The sequence below is a fragment of the Malania oleifera genome, chromosome 4 (genome assembly GCF_029873635.1).
Source record: "Malania oleifera isolate guangnan ecotype guangnan chromosome 4, ASM2987363v1, whole genome shotgun sequence".
NCBI classification, from domain to species: domain Eukaryota; kingdom Viridiplantae; phylum Streptophyta; class Magnoliopsida; order Santalales; family Ximeniaceae; genus Malania; species Malania oleifera.
This window is the reverse complement of record NC_080420.1, coordinates 55,074,284-55,098,391: the sequence shown is the minus strand read 5'-3', so window position 1 is coordinate 55,098,391 and position 24,108 is coordinate 55,074,284. Positions and strand designations below refer to the sequence as shown.

Genomic DNA, 24,108 nt, shown 5'->3' with positions numbered 1-24,108 from the left:
TCCCCCTAGGTCTCGCTGATTAGGTAAAGTCCGGAATGTGAACATAACTTCCGTGCATCAGTTGAACGTTCGGCCAACCCAACCCCCGGGACACATCTCCATTACCATCCACAGTTTCCGCTGGCTCACAGAAAACTCTCACCATTCACGATTTCCATTGACTCATAGAGCGAACTCTCACAATTCACGGTTCCCGCTGACTTATAAAGTAAATTCTTACCATCCACAGGTACCGCTGGTTCCATGAGTGTTCTATCTGGAATTGAACCCCCGATACTCCTTCTTACGTGTTGATGTCTTTCTACCGCGCCATGCTCGTGGGGGCTACTACTACTGCTATTGTTGCTCCTATACTCATATGTTATTTTGTTACTCATTTAATGATTGATTAATAGCTTGAATGGATGTTATACGATATATAATGTACAAGAGCTAAAAACATAATAAAAGAAAGTATATACAATATATTATTATTATTATTATTATTATTATCAGAAAGAGGTAAAATGTTGAAATTTAGTTTTGATGAATGATAAAAATTTATATGATTGATTGACCTAATCTTTGTTAAGACCCAATTAACCTGTAGTTGCATAGCACAATTTAATTCTGTAGAAAAATACTTTTATTTTAAAAGAAAGGAAGAATAATCATGTGGCCTCTGCTCTGGTATCATAAAAATTGCCACCTGTATAGCCATATTGAAACTTGTCACCATGCCCTTTCTTTCACTTTGGAACTTTCCTACTTAAGGCAGCCCTTGCCAAAATTCAGACGTCCGACTTGACTTGCACACGAAGTAAAATTCAGATCGAGAAAGAACAAATTCTGAATCAACAGATCTAGGGTTCCAAGACTACTCCGGCGATGGCGTTAGAGTGGGTGGTTCTGGGTTACGCCGCCGGCGCGGAGGCCATCATGGTCCTTCTCCTCACCATCCCCGGGCTCGATCCTCTTCGGAAGGGCCTCGTCGCCGTCACGCGCAATCTCCTCAAGCCCTTCCTCTCTATCGTCCCCTTTTGCCTCTTCCTTCTCATGGACATTTACTGGAAGTACGAGACTCGCCCTCATTGTGAGGCTGATACCTGCACCCCTACCGAGTTCCTCCGCCACCAGAAGTCCGTCATGAAGAGCCAGCGCAACGCCCTCCTCATCGCCGTCGCGCTTGTCTTCTACTGGCTCCTCTATTCCGTCACGAACTTGGTGGTGCGGATCGACCAGTTGAATGAGCGCATCCTGAGGTTGAAGGCTAAGGAGTGAAATGAATGGGCTTGGAGAAGAGATAAGTGTGTTTGTGCTCATTGGTTTTTGTTAACGATGAATTCCATATGTTGATTTTGTTTTAGATTTTGAATTTTAGCTCTGTAGTCTATTGTGTTGTGTTTGGATTTTGAAGGATTATTGGTGGTTCTTTGGAGTTATTTCGATAAAACTAGCTTTTCTTCTTGTTAAATGTGGTTCGTGAGATGGCAAATAAATAAATAGATAAATCCGTGTGTCTTTATGATGCTTAAAATTTTAATAGATGGGTATGTAATTCTTGCTGCGCTGATTGATGGTTTTGGTGAAACTTGTTTATTACTTATGGAAATGATGGTTGGCAGCATACAATTCAGACTTTTAGTTTTGGCTGCACATTCCCAAACTAGAGGTGAAAAGTGGTAATTTTATCGTTAACGAACTTCCTTCTTGAATGCTTATGTTGTCTACTGAATGAGGAAATGCAGCAAGATAGGGTGCATTTTGAAAATCTTGGGCAATTTTCTTTGCGGATTCTAAATATTAGAAACCATGTTGCCTTCAGAGTGTGAACAGAAATGAATATTGGAACGTGCGTGTGGAAAATTCAGAAATGTACACTAGATTGGCTGCTAAGTGGGTTGTCAAGGTTAACAAGCGGCTATACATAAGCTTGGAGTTGGACTAAGCTAAGTTGGGAAGCATGCTGATTTGATCTAGACTTGAGATTGAGCAATGTTTAGTCTCTAATTCTCGCTTTGCTTAGGAATCCCCCTCTCTGCCCACCAACCTGAAATGAAAAATATAAATAAAAGAAGGAGAAATATGACAAATTGTTAGTTGGAAACAGTATAAAAGAGTAGGATGGGTGGATGCTCTTTCTGGTGTGTCAAGGAATTATATTGTCTGCAGCATCAACTGTTTGTTTCTGGTTCCTTTAAGACAATCTATATTTTTAGAGAGGTCTCTTCTCTAAGTATGACAGTTGGAAGGTATTAAGCATTGTTGAGTAAAAGTTATTCATTGGCATGATAAGTTGGGTTGACAGGATTCTGATTCTTATTTAAGCACCTTGTAAAGTCTTAACTTCGTTATACTGAAGTCTGAATTTCATCTTGTGTACCCACTCTATCTGCATGCTTGTCTTAACATGGTGATTATTAACTTTATTGGCATATTTCTCTATGCTTCTTCTCCATTATACCCTTGGTCAAATGTTATAATAACAAATTAGTACAAACTGAATATCTTCTCCATTGCACTATTAAATAAAATTTTCTGAGGAGCCAATCAGCCAACTTGGCTTATGTTGCGTGACTAAGAATGCACGTGTGCATGTATGTGTGGGCTGAATTTGAGTGCTTGCTATTTCAAGTGTTAATAAAGTTGGATTTGATAATGCATTGAGAAGTTAACTATTATGAGAAGGCAAGGTTTGTGGTTGGTAATTCAGGCAAGAATCTATAACATTAGTCAAATTACTGATGAATTTGCAGGAATAGGCATGACTCTTTTCCAATGAAGTGCTACGCTGAAGCTATCGATTGCATTTTGCCATAGGACTTGTATGAAGTAGGAGAGGATAATAGGAGTGATAATGTCAAGATGTGAAGGCAATGAACACTTAGATGAACAATTTTAGGATGAGATTTATTTTACACCCTCGTAGATAGGGTTTTTTCCAATTTTACAATGTAGATCCTAACCATGGATTAAAATCGCGATCCATATCGTAGAATCGTACGATTTTACTATCCAAGCTCACCCAAATGATCCAAGCTGCAACAAAATTTGGAATCAAGTGGAATCGTGGTAAAATCATAAAAAATTAAAATTGGAATCGTAGAATCGTATGGATCCTACTTTGTTACCTGGATTGGGAATTTTTTTTTCCTTTTTGGGCTTCAATAATATGGCCCAATACATGTTTTTATTGGTCCATTAATGGCCCAAAATATTTATGTTTGGTCTAAAGTCTTCCAAAACTGGGGCAAAATAGCTCCCAGCCTCCCATCGATGAACAGATTCAGTAGAATTTGCACCTGATTTCCTTTGAGTTTGACACTTGAGTCCTCTACTCATTGAAGTTTAGCAACCCAGCATTTCTCTCCTGTTTGACAACTAGAGAACCCTCCATCTGGTGACCCGTGTTCGGTCAGCAGCAGCCAGCAGTCTTGCTGTTTGATAAGCAGTTCTTTGTTCTTTGTTCTTTGGTGTTCAACAACCAGAGTTCTTGGGATTCGACAAGAACTCAGTCCTCGGTCCTCTTCCTTCTTTGGTGTTCGACAAGAACATTTCAATCCTCTTCAACACAGAGTACTTGTTTGATCAGCAGAAGTCAAGAAAAGAGCCAAGCCAGCAGACCTAGCAGAGCTACTGAGGTATGCTTCGAAACAGATCTGCTTCCTGAAAAGACTCAACAGTGAGCAATTGCTTTTCTCCTTTTCTTGCTCTTCTTTTTCTTCCTTTTATCGTTTGAACTTTTTATTGTTCGTTTAACTTCTTATACTTATTAAGTTACTAATCAAGTTTTTAGTCTTAAGACTTGTCATAAAGTTCCACATATATAATTTTTTTAATATTTATTTTTACATTGAAAGTAGAATCTTACAATTCTCAATCTGATTCTACGATTCAATCCTGCAAACCCCTCCAACAATCCCACATAGAAGCCAGATTCTAACAACCTTGATCTTATCATTTGGAACTGTTGGCCATTCAAATGGACATTGGGCTTAAGCCATTAGCTGACGCGTAGGCACTAGGCAGTGATGCATCACTTTGATAGACGAATCGGGGACTGATAATTTTCTGCGTAAGCTTCATTTTTTAGCTGCCTTATTTATTTATTTATTTTGTTTAAAAAACGTAATTGTTGCTTCTCTAGAAGTTCTGCCACTGTTTTCTGAGCCTTCTAGCTGCTGATCCATACTTCAAAAACTCTCCAGTCATTGTCGCTGCGAGTGTCCCAGGTCAGCTGAAGCCAACATCAACTAATTTCTGAACTGATTATGCTACTGAGCCAACGCCTCATGCTGCTCCTCATCTTGACACCACCATGTAGCACATCTGCCATAAAAAGTACATCTTTGACACCATGAATTTGTGCAGGAAAATCAGTTGATTGTCATTTACTTGCTGCCCAATCAGAGCCACTATTTGAGAGTTCATCTCCTCTGGAAAGGCGTTCTTGATTGCACTGGTCTGGGCAAGCAATCTGTGTAACTTGAAGACAAAAATGGCTGCAGGTATGAAAGTGTCATAAACTGCCAAAGAGTGTTGTTTTGGGGAGGGGGGCAATCAAAATTAGATGGAGGCAAAAGTGTCAAAATAGATGCCAATTAAAAAGCTACCAATATTTTTGTTTGCGACTAAACTAGAAAACTTTTTTCATGTGTCTCTTCTTAGCTAGGTCATAATTGATGAATAATTCACTTTAGAAGAGGAGAACAAAAACAAAAAAGAAGATAGATCAAACTGATAAAAACCCTTAAAACCACAAGGATGCAAAGTAAATGTTAGTGAAATTTTTTTCGTATGGATAGTAATCGAGACAATAGTTTTTCTTTCCTTTAGCGCCCTATTGTGAGTACTGTAGATTGACAATTCTGATTGTCCATTTACCATGGTTTTAAATTGCGGTTGCGGGTTGCGTAACGTAACGGTAACGGGTGTAACAGGAAGTGGGAGTAGCGGATGTTACAAAATGGGAAGTGGGTGTAACGATTGTGAATTTTTTTTGATGCACGCACAATCTTGTGCATATTAGCGTACTTGCATGTTTTAAGCTTTTAGCCCTTCTTAGAAAGAGTTTGTGTATTTTGGATCCTTTAGTTTGAGTAACTAAGTTATTTGGTAAGGGCAACAAGTTTACATTTGTTTTAAACCACCATTGATAGAAAAATTATGTGTGTGTGTGTGTGTGTGTGTGTGTGTGTGTATTTATACTTCTCATTGTTCGTATCTGTGATAAATTCTTATGTGTGCTAAATTAATTAATAGGACAAAATACATTATACACTCCATTAATCTATTAGACACATAAGACATACAAATAATACAAATATAAAATAGATAGAAAAGAAAGATGGTCGTCGAAGTTGAAAAATATAGAACATAAATATCACAATAAAATATTTTCCTAGTATTTTCAAATTGGTAGTTAATGCATCTATTGTGGTATTTAAAGAAATAGTAAATTTTGTATCGTTGTCATCCTCATTATAATCTTTACCCCTTCTCTCCATATGATATATTGAGAATGATTTATAAAAGAGACGGAAAAAGTGAGAAGAAAAAGTAAAGAATAACATAAGTTTTTTGGTGTAACAGTCCTGTAGCAATTATGTAATGGCTGTAGCGGCTTTTACGTAACGGTCGCAGTCCGTAACGGCTGCTACGGCCGTAATTTTTCTTATCACCGATTTGGTGGTGTGTAACGGTATTGGTAACCCAAAAAACCGTTACGTAATGGCATTACGTAACGGTCGCAACCTTTATTTAAAGCTATGCCATTTACCCATCAATAGAACATTGGAGCTATTTTGTTGAGGAAACTGAATTTGTTGAAGTTTCTGCTCTGTATAGGTGTTGATAACTTTATCAGTATTAAAATGTGTGTAGCTTTTGGTTTCAGACTTTCAGTTGCTGAAGTGAATATTGCAAATTAAGACAGAAACAAGTGTGCCATACTTGAACACCCAGAGCTAGTATATTTGCCACCTCTCATTAAGGTGAGGAAATGGACTTAGACTATGTATGCTTGGCATGGAAACAATTTCAATATGAATCAGAGGTGATTTTTATATATCCAAATTGGTCCAGTTAAATATAGTCCAAAACTGCATTCAATGAAAGACATGCTTGATTAGCAGTGAGCGAATGAGTGCCGTGATTTGGATCAATTTCTTGATAATTGTGAATGACATTGTCTTGGTAGGATTTTGCAACCTTGTATTGCATTGCCATGATTTGGATCAATTTTTTTGATAATTGTGAATGACATTGTCTTGGTAGGATTTTGCAACCTTGTATTGCATAGTGCTAAATAATATTTTCATTAGCATATGGGAAATGCCATTGTGACAATGCCCAGTTTCCTCAACATAATTCTCTTTTGAACTATCTGGACTGCCCGTGTTCATTAAGGTGGTTGTTGATTGCCTTTTGGAAGGACCGTCTGTTGCATGTCGCTTTCAGTTGATTTGAGGATTTTGCTTTGATTCAGACTGTTTTGATGTTGTTGTATTGTTGGCGCCCCTGCGATTTACAATGTTTGCTTGTCTAGAGTTCGTGGAGATTAATGAACTCGATCATGAAAGACACGGTTGATTTTGGATAATTCTGTTGTGGCTTTGCTCTTTCATTGTGTGGGCAATCTGAGCTATAATTTTTTAGATGAACAAAATGATGTTTAGAAATTCTAAAATTGCATATGTGATTTTCTTTTTTAATTTTTTGTTTTCCTCCAATCTTCATATGCTTGTGTCTAGAATCCCCTCCAGCATTTTTGTTCAGTGTGTTCTATTCTTTCCCCTGTAATCTTCTGCTGATGGATTTTTTTCTTTAATTTTAATTAAGGTCTTAGTCTAGACTTTTGACAGGTACAACCACCTCAAATTTCTACAAATGTATGTGTGTGTAGTACTGGGGAAAGAAGTTAAAGAGAGATTTAATCAGCTTAATGTCTCAATGGGAAAAAACAAACCAAAAAGAAACTGTCAATTTGTTTAAAGCTAGAGCCTTAGGAGGGGAGAGTTTTCATAAGCCTCCTTCAGAGAAAGATTTATAAACTCTGCTGCCTTGGGCGTCACACTCATTTCCTTCCCACAAAGACATCAATTTCTGCTCAGTACTGTTGCCCAACCCAATGCTTGATACCGAAGAAGGGATAGGAATGGATTCAATTTTGATCCATCGTTATATTTTTAATATGTTGATGGGCATAATTTTGTATTTCATTTTATTTTCGACCTATTTTATTTTAGCGCACCAACCAAGTTTTGAATGATGGCGAAGCACAGGTAAAGCCCATTAGCCTTGTGTCTGCTTCTGTGTGCTTGCCTTCCAGCATAGGAGACGAAGTAAATCCTTTCCACAGGCCAAGTGTGTAGTCCATTATGCTGACTCTCTTTGTAACCAAGGAGAGACCAAGGCACCTCCTCTGACCATCGGATATGATTTTCCATTTGGGCTTTTGTGTTTTCCCTTTACGTTGAGAATTTTATATTCAAATTTTAATTTTAGATTTAGATTTAGATTTGTATGAATTTTATATAAATTTAAATTTAAAATGGGAAATCTGTGTTTCCAAACATACTGTTTTAGGGCATTTAACTTGTAAAATGAGATGAAGTTAAAATGTGATATTTATCTTGTCAAATAAAAATGAGGGAAAATTGTATCAAAAAATATGAAAATAAAGAGTAAAAATAAAAATTTTAAAAAAAATGAGCAACTTGTTTAGTTAAATGTTTTTAAAACTAAAAAAAATTAAAATTTGATTGGACAAATGATACTCTTTGTCCTTGAATTAAATAATAATTAAAAGAAAATGATTAAAGTAATAAAAATACAAAATAATGAAAATTAAGGGTACTAAAATAAAAATAAAAAATACTATAATTAATTTAGTTAATTATTATATTTTAAAATTCATTTTACAAAAACAATTTTATTGTAGATAATTATTAAAAAATAATAATTTTTTTAAAATTACTTATTATTTTTCAAAAAGTGTTTTGATATCTATGAATATATTTATCGCGACGTCCCAGTGGAGTGAAGGTGGGGGTGGGCGATATATAAATATGATTTGATTTCTAGAAAAATTGAATGTCATGGAGTTGCTAACTAATTTTTTGAAGTGTAGTTAAAACACGTAATTACTACCCAATTAAGGATATAATCGATTTGTGTATACCAAAGTAGGGATTGAGAATTCAATTATGTGAGGGGAAGGTTCTAGCACCACTTACATGTCCATTTTACGAACGGTACCTAATTAATTGAAGATTATTCCAAAATTAAATTTAGTAACCTTTTTATTTTACTCCCTTTGAATAATTTACAAAAATCAATAAATCGCACAAGTATTCACAATTTTTACATAGTATAATAATATATCTCTCAAAACTAGGAGACGTGAAGCTTAAAAAGCTCATGTCCCGTTTTGAAATCATAGGAAAAAAATCGAGAAAATAAACTCCTAGATTTGTTTCAAAATTCATATAAATTTTCAAAATAACAAACAATATTTTCAAAATTTTCTAGAAGATTTTTATGAGCCACTGTTTTTTTTTTTTGGGGTGAGAATTGGACAAAAATATATATATATATATATATATATATATTTTTTTAGAATTTTCCCTGAATTTTCCTTATTTTTTAATGAATTTTTCATATTTTTTCCAATTTTTAAATCAAATAAATAATAAAATAAAAAAATTTATGAAAATAAAAGGAATCAGTTTAAAGGGGTCAATCGATCCACTTAAGGATTGATCTGGCCAATGGGCTGGTCACGTGTCAACCACCGGGTGGACGATCCAACGGGTTCTGGATCATTGACGTGGCACAATTTTAGTCGTCGTGTAAAAACCATGATCAGACAACCATGAAGGAGTCGCTTTCAATGGGGAGGTGTGGAGGTTGAGTGTGCCACGTGTTGGCGGCTGAGTGGATAGGTGGGGAGTGACTCAGATTGTGGACATGGCAGGATCCTGGTCGTTACAAAGAAGGCTCGATCGGACGGTTGGGATAAGGTGTATACGGATCGATGATGTGGTATAATTCATGCTGTTGTAGGACAGGAATGGTCGATCTATGTCCTACGATTCAACCCTCACAAAAGCACATATACTTAAACACTTTAATTTTAGAATTTAATTATCCGAAAATAAACACAACAAAGCATGTTTTATTTCACATGTTCAATGATTTTCAAAAAGTGTATGACTTGTCCAACAATTAAGTCTCAATTGGTTATTTCACAAAGGAATCAAGTTATATGCTGAAAAGTTGTTATTTTAAAGAATCAAGAATAAAAGTTTTATGTTAGCAAATTAATATTCTTACAATTGATTTTAACTAGCAAGTACCAATATTACAATCTATGGATCAAAGAGCCATTCAAAGATGTGATTTTAATCTACTAGCAAGGGTTCACAAGATATAGCAAAGGATTCAAACACAAGTATTGAAGTTACCAAGGAATTGATTTGGAAGACTTGATGTTGTTCTACACATAGTTAGGTCACACCGTAGGTCCTTCGTACAAGCTTTGAATCACAAGATGAACGCTATTGTTTATATATATTTTGCAGGAACATATGTGATCAATTGAAAATCTTCTATTTCTTTGTTGAAAGACTTTTTTTATGTGAAAACTTTGTTATTGTGTTAATTTGTATTTTTCGTGGATATGTTATCTCTTGATTATTAGGTGCTTGAAGACCATGCTTGAAGACTCAAGTGAAGTAATGAAGTAAAGTCCAACTCAAAATCCATGTGGGCCCCACATGGCTTTTGAGCCTCACACGGTTTTGACATTCCTTTTGGAATATGTTCAAATTTCAAATGTGAATTGTAATAATGCAAGACAACTAAACTTGACTTGTGTGCTTATGAGTTGGAGTTCCTTGTTTTTCAATGAGTATTAATTGTGTTAGGTTAATAGTTGTTGAAAGTTGTTGAGAGTTGTTGAGTGTTTAATGTTTTGTCTCTCAGGTTATGCCTATAAATAGCATTTTTATTGTAAGGACAAGAGATGAAGTTGAAGTTGAATATTGAAAAAACATCTCTTTGCTTGAGCTTGTAAAGCTTGTTCCTCTCATTGTGAGTAAGTAGTGTGAGGCTATGGCGTTCTCTTTGGAGATCAAGTGATGAGAGACCGCTAAACTATCCAACGACTACATCAACCCTTCTTCATTTAATACTCTCATGGCCTCCATCAACAAAACACGACCAGCACCTTCATACACCCACACGACGATCATCATCTACACTTCATTGCTGCATTCATCTTGTGATTCAAAGCTTATATGAAGGACCTACAGTGTGACCTAACTACGTGTGGAACAACGTCAAGTCTTCCAAATCAATTCTTTGGTAACTTCAGTACTTGTGTTTGAATCTTTTGCTATATCTTGTGAACCCTTGCTAGTAGATTAAAATCACATCTTTGAAGAGCCCACTTGATCCATAGATTGCAATATTGGTACTTGTTAGTTAAAATCAATTGTATGAATATAAGTTTGCTAACATAGAACTTTTATTCTTGAATCTTTGAAATAACAACTTTTCAGCATATAACTTGATTCCTTTGTGAAAGAACCAATTGAGACTTAATTGTTGGACAAGTCATACACCTTTTGAAAATTCTTGAACATGTGAAATAAAACATAATTTATTGTATTTATATTCGGATAATTAAATTCTTAAATTAAAGTGTTTAAGTGTATGTACTTTTGTGGTGGTTGAATCGTAGGACATAGGTCGACCATTCCCGTCCTACATCATCTTGGTCAGAGCTTAGTTTGAATTAGGCGAACCCTCTAAGTCCCAACATCTTCATTTTCCGTATGCCAAATTGACGTGCGATTTTCATTGTCAAAACCTTCCCATCTTCAAAAACCTTAACACAAAAGTTGTGGGAAATTTTATTAGCTTTCTTTTGACACCAAGATCGCCTTATTTGGAGTTCTGTAGAAAAAGTTATGCCCTAAATACCGAAGGTGTTTGAAGTGAAAAATCCTTTAGCAGCTCTCGGGTTTCCAGAAAAATAGGTGACGGTTTTGCCCAGAATAGCCCACCCATGCTCTGAATTTTGGGTATTTGGACCTTAGTTATGTTACGTTTACACTTGACCTTACCTTGTGTAACCAAACACCATTCCAAAGGGCTGCCCTAGTGCTCTCTAAATCTTTTCCCAACCCCTTGGATGTCTACTCAAGTCGGGAATCCTTACCGAGGTTGTAGGATTCGTGTTGAGAGAGAGCCACTTATGACTCCCAGAGAAAGACCTTCCCTCCCTCCACAAAGGTGAGTGAGTCACCAAGATGACATTTCTAGGATACCCCCACGTCATGAGCCTTATGCCCAACATCAGGATGATGAGGACTATGACGTTGATGACCTTCATATTAGGAGACCTTGCCATAGGGACCGTTGTGATCCTTACAATGATGAAATAAGGATAGAAGCCCCCACCTTTGATGGACAAAAGGATCCTAAAGTCTTCCTAGATTGGTTGACTAGGATGTATTCCTATTTTGAGTGGTGTAAGATGCATGACTCACATTGAGTGAGGTTTGCAAAAATGAGACTAACTGGGCAAGCCAAACTCCACTAGATAAACGTCAAGAAGCAAGAAGCGAGGTTAAACCATAGACCCATTGAGCATTGGGATCTAATGAAGGATAGATTAAGGGAGAAGTGTGCACATCTTAGATATAGAGTGCACCTTATAGATAAGCTTTACGACTTGCGTCAAGGTAGCATGACTGTTCTAGAATATATGAATCAATTCAATAAGCTGACTGTAAGATGTTGTGTCTATGAGACTAATAGTCAACATACCTCCCAATTTTGTCTAGGAATAAAGCCTGAACTGAGGAGAAAACTATTCCCATATCACATGAAATCCCTTGAACATGCCTATATTTTAGCTTATAACTTTGAGCAAAGGACTAAAGAGCCCATCGGAAAACGGTTTGATACCTCTTCTAATGAGTCATACTCTTACTATATTCAGAGTTATGAAAAGTCTCAACCAGCGCAATCAGGTCTAGTCACCTCTTGTGAAAGCAATTCCCCAGTCCAACAACCTATGGCCAAAGGAAAAGCACCTATGGACTTGGCACTTGAAAGGAAAGATGGTGAGAAAAATGAGAAGGAAAAGAGAGAAATTAGTGGTGAATCTTTGAACCCCATAAGTAAAAAGGTGTGTGATCCGGAAAGTCAAGATGCACAGGAAGTATCAGTGGATGTTCCTAAGGAAATTGAAACACCCCTTTCTCATCAGGAAACACCCGTAGAAGTATCATCCCTACCTTCTGAGTTTAAGGATGTCATCTTTGAGTTACCTAGTGAGTCATCTCCCATGAGAGACAATCAATATATCACTAACCTTGTTCCTTATTCATCTCTGCCTCATTTACCACATCATAGAGTGAAACTGATAGAACATGAGGAGCTGAAACAAGTGAATGAATTGAATGAACATGACTTTGTTCATAAGAGTTTAGGTCCACTTGGTTGCCCCACTTTCCTTAATCCCAAGGAAGATAATACTTTGAGCACATGCATCAATGATAGAGCAACCAACAAGATTGTCATCAAGCATAGGTTTCTTAAAATTATTGTTTCAAATAAAGATGTACAACTCATAGGTTACTTCTTGAAAGCCTTGAGGACCATGTTAGGCACCAAACTTAAATGTTCTAGTGCTTACTACCCCCAAACTAATTGGCAAGTTGAACTAGTAAATAGGAGCCTTAGGGACCTACTGATATGTAAGGTAGTTGAAAACATCATAGCTTGGGAGTTATGCCTTCATGTGGCCAATTTTGCATTTAGTAGTTAAGTGGATAGGACCGCAATACTCAGCCCATTTCAGGTTATTACAAGATATAGTCCTAGAAAGCCTGTAGATCTTCTTCCACTACCCCTTAAGTATAGAGTGAGCGAGCTGACTGATGCCTTTGCAAATCATGTACACAATCTACACTTGGAAATAAGAATGAAGGTTAATTTGAATCATGAACATTATAGATCTACTGCTGACATATATTGCATGTTGAAAGAATTTTCAAAGGATGATATGGTTATAGTCCGTATTCGTCCTGAGTAGATTCTTGTAGGAAAGGTGAGGAAGTTGCATGCTAAAAAGATGGAACATTTCAAAGTTTTAAAGAAAATTAGCTCTAACGATTACATGCTTAAATATTCCTATTGATTTTTGCAAAAGCACTGTGTTTATTGTTAAAAATCTAACCCCTTTTTTTAAAGCAGCACCTTTTGTGGAGCCTTCAAATTTTAACCATGCAGGTGATCCTACTTCATTCCCTAATCCTCTTGAACCAGAAACTCAAGAGTTATCTTTTTCTCCTCCTTTACCCATACCAAAAAACCTCAATGAGATTGAAGAGATCTTGGATGATAAGGCAACGTTCACACGGGTAGGATCATATCAAAAGTTCTTTGTCAAGTGGAGACACAAGCCACTTTCTGAGAGGAGCTGGATACTTAAAGAAGACCTCCTTCATCGCACCTTGGAGCTGTATTCCCAGTACATCACCTCTAATTTTTCATAGAAGAATTCTTTTAGGCTTGGGAGAGATGATGGGGATCAACATGCCTTATGTATCCTTTTTACTGATATGATGACACATGGACGACCTCCTGATATCCACTCCTTTGCTGACATGGTGACATGTGGACGACCTCCAGATGTCTGCTATTGTTTATATCTATTTTGCAAGAACACATGGGGATTAATTGAAGATTTTCTACTTCTTTGATGAAAGATTTTTTTTATGTGAAGACTTTGTTATTGTGTTAATTTATATTTTTCGTGGATATGTTATCTCTTGATTATTAGGTGCTTGAAGACCATGCTTGAAGACCCAAGTGAAGTATTGAAGCAAAGTCTAACTCAAAATTCATGTGGGCCCCACATGGCTTCTGAGCCCCACATGGCTCCAATGGGCCCCACATGGTTTTGGATTTTCCTTTTGGAATATGTTTAAATTTCAAATTTGAATTATAATAATGTAAGACAACTAAGCTTGACTTGTGTGCTTATGAGTTGGAGTTCCTTATTTTTTTAGTGAATATTAATTGTGTTAGGTTAATAGTTGTTGAAAGTTGTTGAGAGTTGTTAAGTGTTTAATGCTTTGTTTCCTAGGCTATGCTTATAAATAGCATTCTTATTGTAAGAACAAGAGATGAAGTTAAAGTTGAATGTTGAAGAAGCATCTCTTTGCTTGAGCTTGTAAAGCTTGTTCCTCTTCTTATGAGTGAGTAGTGTGAGGCTACGACATTCTCTCCGGAGATCAAGTGGTGAGAGACCACTAAACTATCCAAATGACTACATCAACACCTCCTCCATCTAATACTCTCATAGCCCCCATCAACACCACACGACCAACACCTTCATACACCCACACGACGATCATCATCTACACTTCATTGTTATGTTCATCTTGTGATTCAAAGCTTGTACGAAGGACCTACGGTGTGACCTAACTACGTGTGGAACAACATCAAGTCATCCAAATCAATTCCTTGATAACTTCAGTACTTGTGTTTAAATCCTTTGCTATATCTTGTGAACCCTTGCTAGTAGATTAAAATCACATCTTTGAATAGACCATTTGATACATAGATTGCAATATTGGTACTTGTTAGTTAAAATCAATTGTATGAATTTTAGTTTGCTAACATAGAACTTTATTCTTGATTCTTTGAAATAACAAGTCATACGCCTTTTGAAAATCCTCGAACATGTGAAATAAAGCATGATTTGTTGTGTTTATGTTCGGATAATTAAATTCTTAAATTAAAGTATTTAAGTGTATGTGCTTTTGTTAGGGTTGCATCGTAGGACATAGGTTGACCAGTCCCGTCCTACATCAACGCTCAAATGCTTTCCTTCCAACAGAAAATCCGTTCCAACAACCTGCCCCTTTATTCCCGCAATTTAGTTAGTGGGGACTCGGGTAGGGAATATTTTAACAGCTTTCATTCTCTTCATTGTGCACATGTGTATTTTCATTTATTTATTATTATTTTTTTAAGAATTTCATTTAACTTCTCTAACTCACTAATTCTTTTTTTCTTTCAATTCTATTGGATAGGACCCTGAGAGTATGATGCACGCAATTTTAGGAGACTCTGTATTTAATTTTTTTTTATTTCCTTGTATTTTTTTTTCTCTTTAAGTTCCTTGTATTCGCACAATCTTGTATTTTCACTGCATGTATTTGTACTGTCAGCTTCTCCCTGTATTCCAATGTCTCTTTGTATTGTATTGTACCTCCGTGATTTGGGCAAGTGCCTCCTTCAATGAAAATTTTCAATTCATGCTTAGGCTATGACTTGTGTATTAAAATTCAAGACCAATTTTCAATTGATCACCACTTAAATTTCACAATTCGGTCTTAGCAAAATTGACACTTAGAATATGATTAAGTGGGTAATCAACTTAAGGCTCCTAATCCTTTATGAATTAAAAAATTCAATCAAACAATTTTGACAAGGTAATGTTTTTTTTAGAGAAATTCCCAACCTTATTTAACCTTCCAATGGTATGATTTTAAAACACTCGGTTAGGTACACTTAGGAACATCAGCTGTAACCTGATTAGCTTAGGAATTTAGGGACAGTCCATTGGATTTAGGGTCTAAAATTACTTGGTAAAAATTAGGGTGTCTACAACTATTTATTATAATTATATTTTAAATTCATACTATCAATTAATTTTACTTTTAACTAAAATATATATATTTTTAATCCTCAAAAAAGTTAATTCTTGATATTAAATTATTTTGATAACAGGTAACTAAAGCAACTACAAATTATAAAAATATGATTTTAATTTTTTTAAAAAAAATAAAAAAAACCACTGAATATGATAACAAAAATAAAAAATTGGCTACATAAAAAGATCACATTTTTATAATTTTTTTTTTTAGCTCTATAAAATGAAAACAAAAAACAAAAAACAAAAAAAAATAAAATATATAAATGATACTAAACAGAAACAAACCTTTGATATAAAATATGTTCATTTTAATCTCCTCCTTATTTTATTTTCTTTTATTTTGTAGCATTCATTTAATCTAGCATGATGCAATCTTGAGCATAGCTGAAATGGTAAATTTATTTAGGACCAGTAGAGACATGTGATATATACATGATCTTTTTGTTGGCCTAATAAGGATTAATCTTGTTTCGATGATAACAAATTAAGGTTATTAATTGTGCTTTCAAGTTAAGTTTCAGGAATTATGTATTTTACAAAGTAAAATGGTTCTACTTGGAAAAGATTGAATGAAGCTTAAACTTAAAGTTACAAGTCATGAAAAATATGAGTGTATTGAAGTGTTGATCAAGCTCGAACAAAGATTGAAGCTATATTACATGAAGACTTACGAACTTAAATGTATTTATCTTTTTAAGAGTCTCATGCAAGTACTTTTAATTTCAATATTGCGACTGAAACTCTTAGAATTTAACTTTGGACTTAGAGACTTGATTTAGAACATGAAAAATATTTTTATGAGGTCCAAAATACTTTTCAAAGTTCATAAAAACAAGTTTTGGAATCAAAATGAGAAAAACACTAAGGTGCATAGTGGTCAGGCGATTGATATGCTACTGCCAGTGTAAATAAGAAAACATAACAGGGTCAGGCGATTGAACTCTCGGGATCTGATGACTGAACTGTTACTGCCTGTTTTGGAGTGCTATTTTGAATTAGTTTAGGCTATTGACCTCATGGTTCAGGCGACTGAAGTTTATGTTTTAAACTTTCTATTAACGCTGATTTCTTTCCAAATTCGAATGATTTGGTTTCGAAACTTGGGGTTAACAGTAAGAATATTTCCTACTTTATATATAGATGATTATTACACAATTAGGGCATCCAATACTCGCACATACAATTCAAATCTTTACTATACTCTTGATTTATACTTTGAAAAACTGTTGTGAGTTTTTGGCTGAAAGGCCTAAACGAATTTTGATTCTAATTTTCTAAATCCTTCATCCTACAATTAGAATACCTTAGAAATATTTTTGAGCTTCAATTCTATATTGATTTCTTGAAATATATAGTTCTTTAATTTGAAAAAAATTCTGCTATGCTGAGAGTATTTTTATTGTATAAACAATTTGTATTACTGATTTTGCAATATGACAGTTCAGGGTTTGAATTGTTTCCTAGCGAGAGGGTGTTCTTGTTAGAGATGGGTATCCACCTACCAACAGAGAGAGGCATACTCCACCTATTGAGCGGAGTAGGTAAAGGAAATCCTCACAGCGAGTTGTTTGAGGCAAGGACGTAGGTGGTAAGCCAAACTTTGTAAAAAATATGGTGTTCAATCTTCTTTCCATATCACTTTAAATTCTATACTTTATAATTTGTTGTGTATGTTTTGAATTTGTTGGGAAAATTTACTAAACGCTAAGATTTGATTGAGTTTGCATCAAGTAATTAAATTGGTTTGTTGGTGATTTGTATGGTTTATGTTTTTGGTTGAAAATTCATACAAGTACTAATACTTGAATTCAGTTGTGGTTGGTTTAGGTAAAGCTATCGTGGTTGGTTAATTATTCAAAGCATAAGTAGCTAACTTACCTGATTTATATTACTGAATTTTTGTCTTAAGAAAATACTTGGTTGCTTGCTAGAATTTAAGATTGATTATTGAAATTGCTGAAGGTAAAGTTGAGATATATATATATAGGATGGTGTATTGGTATAGTTACTGTCGTTGATTAGTAGGTTATGTTTGAGATTGGTGTGAAATTGTGATTCATATAATTTAAAAGGTTTAAAACAACCTGAGATTCCACTTAATAATTCTAAAATACTCAATTCACCCCCTATTGGGATTATATCATTACTTTCAATTGGTATCAGGGCCTAGGTTGTAGCAAATTTTAATAAGTAGTTACACAAAGATCTTAATGGAAAACATAGGTGTGTCCCCTTTTGGTCAAGGGCAATCTAGGCCTCCTATTTTTCGTAGTGTGAACTACACCTTCTAAAAATAACATATGAGAATACTTTTGCAAACCATGTATTGAAAAGTTTGGAAAGTGGTAACCCAAGGCGACTATGTGCCTTCTAAGACTGTAGATAACAAGGAAGTTCCCAAAGATTAAATCGAATTAAGTGAAATTGATATGAAACAATTGCAAATAAACTCAAGTGCAATGAATGCCTTATACTGTGCACTAGGTGCCAATGAGTTTAACAGGATAATGGGATGTAAATTTATAAAAGAAATTTGGGACAAATTAGAAGTAACCTATGAGGTAACTGTAGATGTTAGGGATAGTAAAATCAACATTGCTCTCCAGTGAGTATGAGGCCTTTAGGATGAATCAAGAGAAGTTCATAACTAGTATATATACTAGGTTCACTCACATAATTAATTCCTTGAATGCACTAGGGAAGAACTACTCTACATATGAAATGATTAGGAAAATCCTTAAAGGACTTCCTCCTATTTGGGAACCTAAGGTCACTACTATAATTGAAGGCAAGAACTTAAAGAACACTTCCCTAGATGAACTCATAGGGTCACTTCTCATGTATGAGATGACTATAAATGAAAGGACAACTGAAGCTAGTAAACAAAATAAATCCATATATAGCACTTAAAGCTTTAGAAGAAAGCTTGAGTGATGAAGAAGATAATGAGTTGGATGATGATGACGACTTAGCATTGTTCACTAGAGGACTAGGCAAGTTCTTTAAAAAGAATAAAAATTTGCTAGAAAATTTAAAGGAAAAAAAATAGACAAAGGTGAATCAAGCTAGAAAGAAACTAAGGTTGAACCCCCAACTTGTTATAACTGTAAAAAGGTAGGCCAAATAAAACCAGATTGTCCACAATTTAAGAAAGATGCTAAGAAGAAAAAGAAGAAAGCAATGAAAGCCACTACTTGGGATGACTATAGCTCAAGCAGCTTGGAAAGCGACTCAAGTGATCAAGAAGTAGCCAACCTTTGCTTCATGGAGAGAGATGACGTGATAAATTCTTATTCAAACTCACTTATAGAATCTAGTGATGAATCCTGTAGTGACTCATGTGAAAGCTTACCTTCTTATAATGAAATACAAACAGAATTATTTCCCCTCCAAAAGAGGTTCATTAAGGTGTCTAAGAGAAACACTACATTAAAAGGAAAAAACGAAATGCTTATGAACCAACTAGTGTGATCTAAATTAGCTGAAAAAGAAAAAGATTTGGTTATTGATGAACTTGAAAGTAAAATCAACTAGATGGCCAAAGAACTAGTAAGGTTACAAGCGAATTGTAAAGGTATAAAAAATTTCAGAAATACTTAGTCTTGAAAGTAAAATAGAGGATCAATCTAAAATCATTTACAATTTCACAAGAGAAAAGGAAAACTTTAATAAACTAGTTGGATCGCAAAGAATGTCTTTACATAAAGAAGACATAGGATTCAATGGAGTTGGAAACAAAAAGGAAAAGAACCTCTATATAGGGTACTTTGTAAAAGCTTCTAAATACTATGCTAGTACATTCTCAACTAACGCATATGAACACATCACATGTTTCCTATGTAAGGTAAAGGGACACATAAAATTTGAATGTCCATTTAAAAGAACAAAGTTAAAATAAAAAAAGTGTGGAGAGTAAAAAAATACAACTAAAGAAACCTAGAAGGACCTAAAAAGATTTGGATATCAAAAGTAACATCTTAAATCCTTTTTGTAGGTATGTTTTAGGTCCACCCCATCAAAAGACAAATGGTACTTGGATAGTGGATGCTCAAGGCATATGATTGGAGATAAATCCAAGTTCACATTGTTGACACTAAAGGATGGTGGACATGTCACTTTCGGAGATAATGCTAAAGGTAGAATTATCGGCATCGGTAAGTTGGTAAGGAACCCTCTTTAATAATTGATAATGTACCATTGGTTGAAGGGCTAAAGCATAATCTACTTAGCATTAGTCAACTAAGTGATAAGGGTTTTGACATAACTTTTAAAAAGGACAAATGCATAGTTGAACATACTGAAAAGCATGAAATCTTTTTGATTTCAAAATCAGGTTGAAAATGTATACTGTATAAATTTTGAAAATATGGTATCTTAAGAAGTTAAATGTTTCGCAGTCTTAAATGAAGCTAGTTGTCTATGGAATAGGAGACTAGGACATGCTAGCATGGACCTATTGTCCAAGTTAGCTAAAAAACCCAGCACAAGGTTCATAAAAGACAAGGTTTTTGATGCTTGCCAACTTGGGAAGCAAATCATGACTAGCTTCAAGAAGAAGCAACATCTATCCACTGGTAGGCCACTAGAACTAATTCACTTGGATCTATTTGGCCCCACTAAAACACAATGCCTAGGAGGAAAGCAATTCGCTTTTTTCATCGTTGATGACTATTCTAGGTTTACCTAGGTGTTATTCTTATCCTCCAAGGATGAAGTGTGTAAAATGCTAACAAACTTGTGAAAGAAGCTTCAACATGAAAAAGGGTATGATGTTCTACACATTAGAAGTGATAGAGGTGGAGAATTCAAAAATAAAGATGTTGAAAACTTTTGTGACGAAAATGGAATTTCTCACAAATTTTCAGCACCATGTACATCTCAACAAAATGGAGTTGTTGAAAGGAAGAATAGATCACTTCAGGAAATGGCTAGGACCATGCTAAATGAGCATAGTCTACCTAAATATTTTTGGGTTGAAGCGGTAAACACTGCCTGTTATGTGATGAACATAGTATCCTTTAGGACTAGCCTAGATAAAATCCTATATGAACCGTGGAAAGGCAAAAGACCGAACATCTCTTGCTTCCATGTATTTGGATGTAAATGTTTTGTCTTAAATGATAAAGGGGACCTAGGAAAATTTGATGCTAAATCAAATGAAGGAATCTTCCTAAGATATGTAGTTAATAGTAAAACTTTTAGAGTCTATAATAAAAGAACCCTTTCTGCCGTAGAATCTATACACGTAGCATTTGATGAAGCTAACCCATTTTCTTCTAAACCTACTGATGTTGATGATTTGGAAATAAGAAAGAGTTTAGAAGACCTAGCAATTCATAAAATCAAGAATGAGAGCAACGAAACCAATATACCATCTAATGATGACTCTCTAGAACAATCTGAATTGCCTAAGGAATGTAAATTTGAGAAGAATCACTGTAAGGATCAAGTCATAGGTGAACCATCATGAGGGGTGTCCACTAGATTCTTATTAAAGAACCTATGTAATCATTGTGCGTTCTTATCTCAAGAGGAACCTAAAAACATAAATGAAGCAATAAATGATGATTCATGGGTAGTAGTTATGCAAGAGGAATTGAATCAATTTGAGAGAAACAAAGTTTGAAAGTTAGTTCCTAAACCCGTTGATCATTCACTAATTAGCACTAAATGGGTTATAGGAATAAGAAGGATGAAAATGGCATTATAGTTCCTAACAAGGCTAGATTTGTAGCTCAAGGTTACAATCAATAAAAAGGTGTTTATTATGATGAAACCTTTGCTCCCGTAGTAAGAATGGAAGCAATCAGAATGCTACTAGCCTATGCATCCCACAAGAACTTCAAACTCTATCAAATGGATGTAAAAGGTGCATTCTTGAATGGATATATCAATGAAGAAGTGTATGTAGCACAACCCCTTGGGTTTGAAGACTTTCATTTTTCGAAGCACGTTTTTAGACTAACAAAGGTCCTATATGGATTAAAAAAAGCTCCTAGAGTTTGGTACAAAAGGTTGAGGGTCTTCTTGTTAGAAAATGGCTTCATAAGAGGAAAAATGGATAGTACCTTGTTTATAAAATTTAAGATCAACGATATGCTCGTCATACAAATCTACGTTGATGATATTATATTCGGTGCTATGAATGATGAATTATGCAAAGAATTCACTACATGCATGCAAGATGAGTTTCAAATGAGCATGATGGGCTAATTGACGTATTTCCTTGGTATTCAAATTGAATAAGCCAAAAATGGAACATTCATAACCAATCAAAGTACATAAAGGACTTGCTCAAGAAATTCGATACAGAGGGTGGCAAGCCATTGGAAACCCCAATGAGCACTTCTATCAACCTAAACAAAGATGAGCAAGGAAAACCGATGGATGTTAAATACTACCGAGGCATGATAGGTAGCTTGCTTTATTTGACAAGTAGTAGACCTGACATTATGTTCAGTGTCTGCATGTGTGCTAGATTTCAAGTAGCACCTAAAGAATCTCATCAAGTAGTTGTTAAAAGAATCTTAAGATATTTTATAGGTACTATAGACTTAGGGTTATGGTATCCTAAAGATACAACATTTGAAATGATTAGCTATTCGGATGTGGATTATACTGGATGTAAAATAGACCGAAAGAGTACATGTGGTACTTGCCACTTATTTGGACGTTCTCTAGTATCTTGGTTTACAAGAAATAGAATTTTGTGGCATTATCCACCATTGAAGCAAAGTACGTAAAATAGACCGAAAGAGTACATGTGGTACTTGCCACTTATTTGGACGTTCTCTGGTATCTTGGTTTTACAAGAAATAGAATTTCGTGACATTATCCACCATTGAAGCTAAGTATGTTGCAGCAGGTAGTTGTTGTGCACAAACATTATATATAAAACAACAACTCAAGGATTTTAACTTGGAATATGCGATTGTACCCATTAAGGGTGATAATACTAGTGCTATAAATATATTAAAAAATCCTATATCTTACTCAAAGAATAAGCATATTGATATAAGACATCATTTTCTTAGAGATCACGTGCAAAAAGAGGATATCATTCTTAAATTCATAAACACAGATGAACAATAGGTGGATATTTTCACAAACCTCTTTTAGAGGACCAGTTCATTTCAATACGACGAGAATTAGGTTTATTACATAGTAGATAAGTGATTTGAGAGGGAGAAATTCATTAAAATAAGTGTTTGAGTCAAAATAGCAAGTTAGTCAAAATTTTAGAAGGACATTCGACTAACCCTTCATTATCAGTCGACTGAACATCTTTTGACTTGCGTATCTTTCAAAGTTTAGGCACTTCAGGCGACTAAACAATCAAGATCAGTTGACAGGATCACTACTGACCTATGAGTTTTTAAAACATAGACAGGTCAGAGGATTGACTACTTCAGGTCAGGCGCTTGAACCGCGTAGATATAAACACATTCTGTTCGTGAAAACCCTAATTTGCAAACCCTCAGGCACCTAAACACTGTTCTCCTTCTTCTCCATTTGAGCCATAAAACCTCCATTATACCTTCATATTTTGCTTATTTCTCTCAATTTTAAGTAGATTTAACTAAATATCTTTTCCCCAAACCATGCCTAGGACAAAGCAAAGGGCAAACCAAAGAAAAACCTCAAGGAATGATGATACTGTAGCTATTCAAAAATGGCTTGTCTCTCATTTAGCAAGGAGAATATACCGAGATCATATTAGATCCACAGAACCTATCCTTGGTAAGGTTTTGGACATTTCATTCATGCAAGAGAACTTTCCGAATATCCTACATATGTTTAATATCTTAGGATGAGAGAGATTCATTATAGGGACCCAAATTCAGAAAATAAATAAAGAAAAGAGAAGGAAAATAAAAAAAGATAAAATAGTAGAGCTCGTCGATGAGGTTCCTTTTCTCGTCGACAAAGTCTCTTCTATTTCTTGGCGACAAGACGCATAGGCTCGTCGACGAGAAGATGCCGAGGGATTTTCTAGAGATTTTGAAATCTCAGGCTCATTGACATGGTCTCCTTCTTGGCCATGAGCGACCTTCTTCATCTCGTTGATGAGAACTCCGACTCATTGACGAGTCTGGTCGGGTCAACCTTGTTTATAAATATCATTTAGTTGCTTAATAAGGAAGAAACTTAATTCTCTCTCTCTCTCTCTCTCTCTAGAGGACACGAACCAACCCTCTCTCTCTCTCTCTCTCTAAGATTCCGTGCTGTCTGTTGTCGAAATCAACAATCCGACATCACTACATAGGTTAGGAGGAGAATCTTTACAGTTATAGCGGATCAGATTTTCGATTTGAGGATTTTCGAGGTTTTCCCTAAAATTGAGGTAAGGATCTGATTTCATTTTTGGTTTGGTAGATATATAG

General features: G+C 35.2%; 1 protein-coding gene across 1 annotated transcript; it reads left to right on the top strand.

The window, feature by feature from the left end:
• The first annotated feature begins 645 nt into the window (after positions 1 to 645).
• Positions 646 to 1,454, top strand: LOC131154289 (uncharacterized). Its single transcript, XM_058106967.1, has one exon. It carries the CDS (start codon positions 868 to 870, stop codon positions 1,258 to 1,260), a length of 393 nt encoding a protein of 130 aa, XP_057962950.1. The 5' UTR covers positions 646 to 867; the 3' UTR covers positions 1,261 to 1,454.
• The last annotated feature ends 22,654 nt before the right edge of the window (positions 1,455 to 24,108 follow it).

Coding starts and splice junctions, on each gene's coding strand:
- LOC131154289 (XM_058106967.1), top strand. CDS start 868: ATGGCGTTAGAGTGGGTGGTTCTGGGTTACGCCGCCGGCGCGGAGGCC.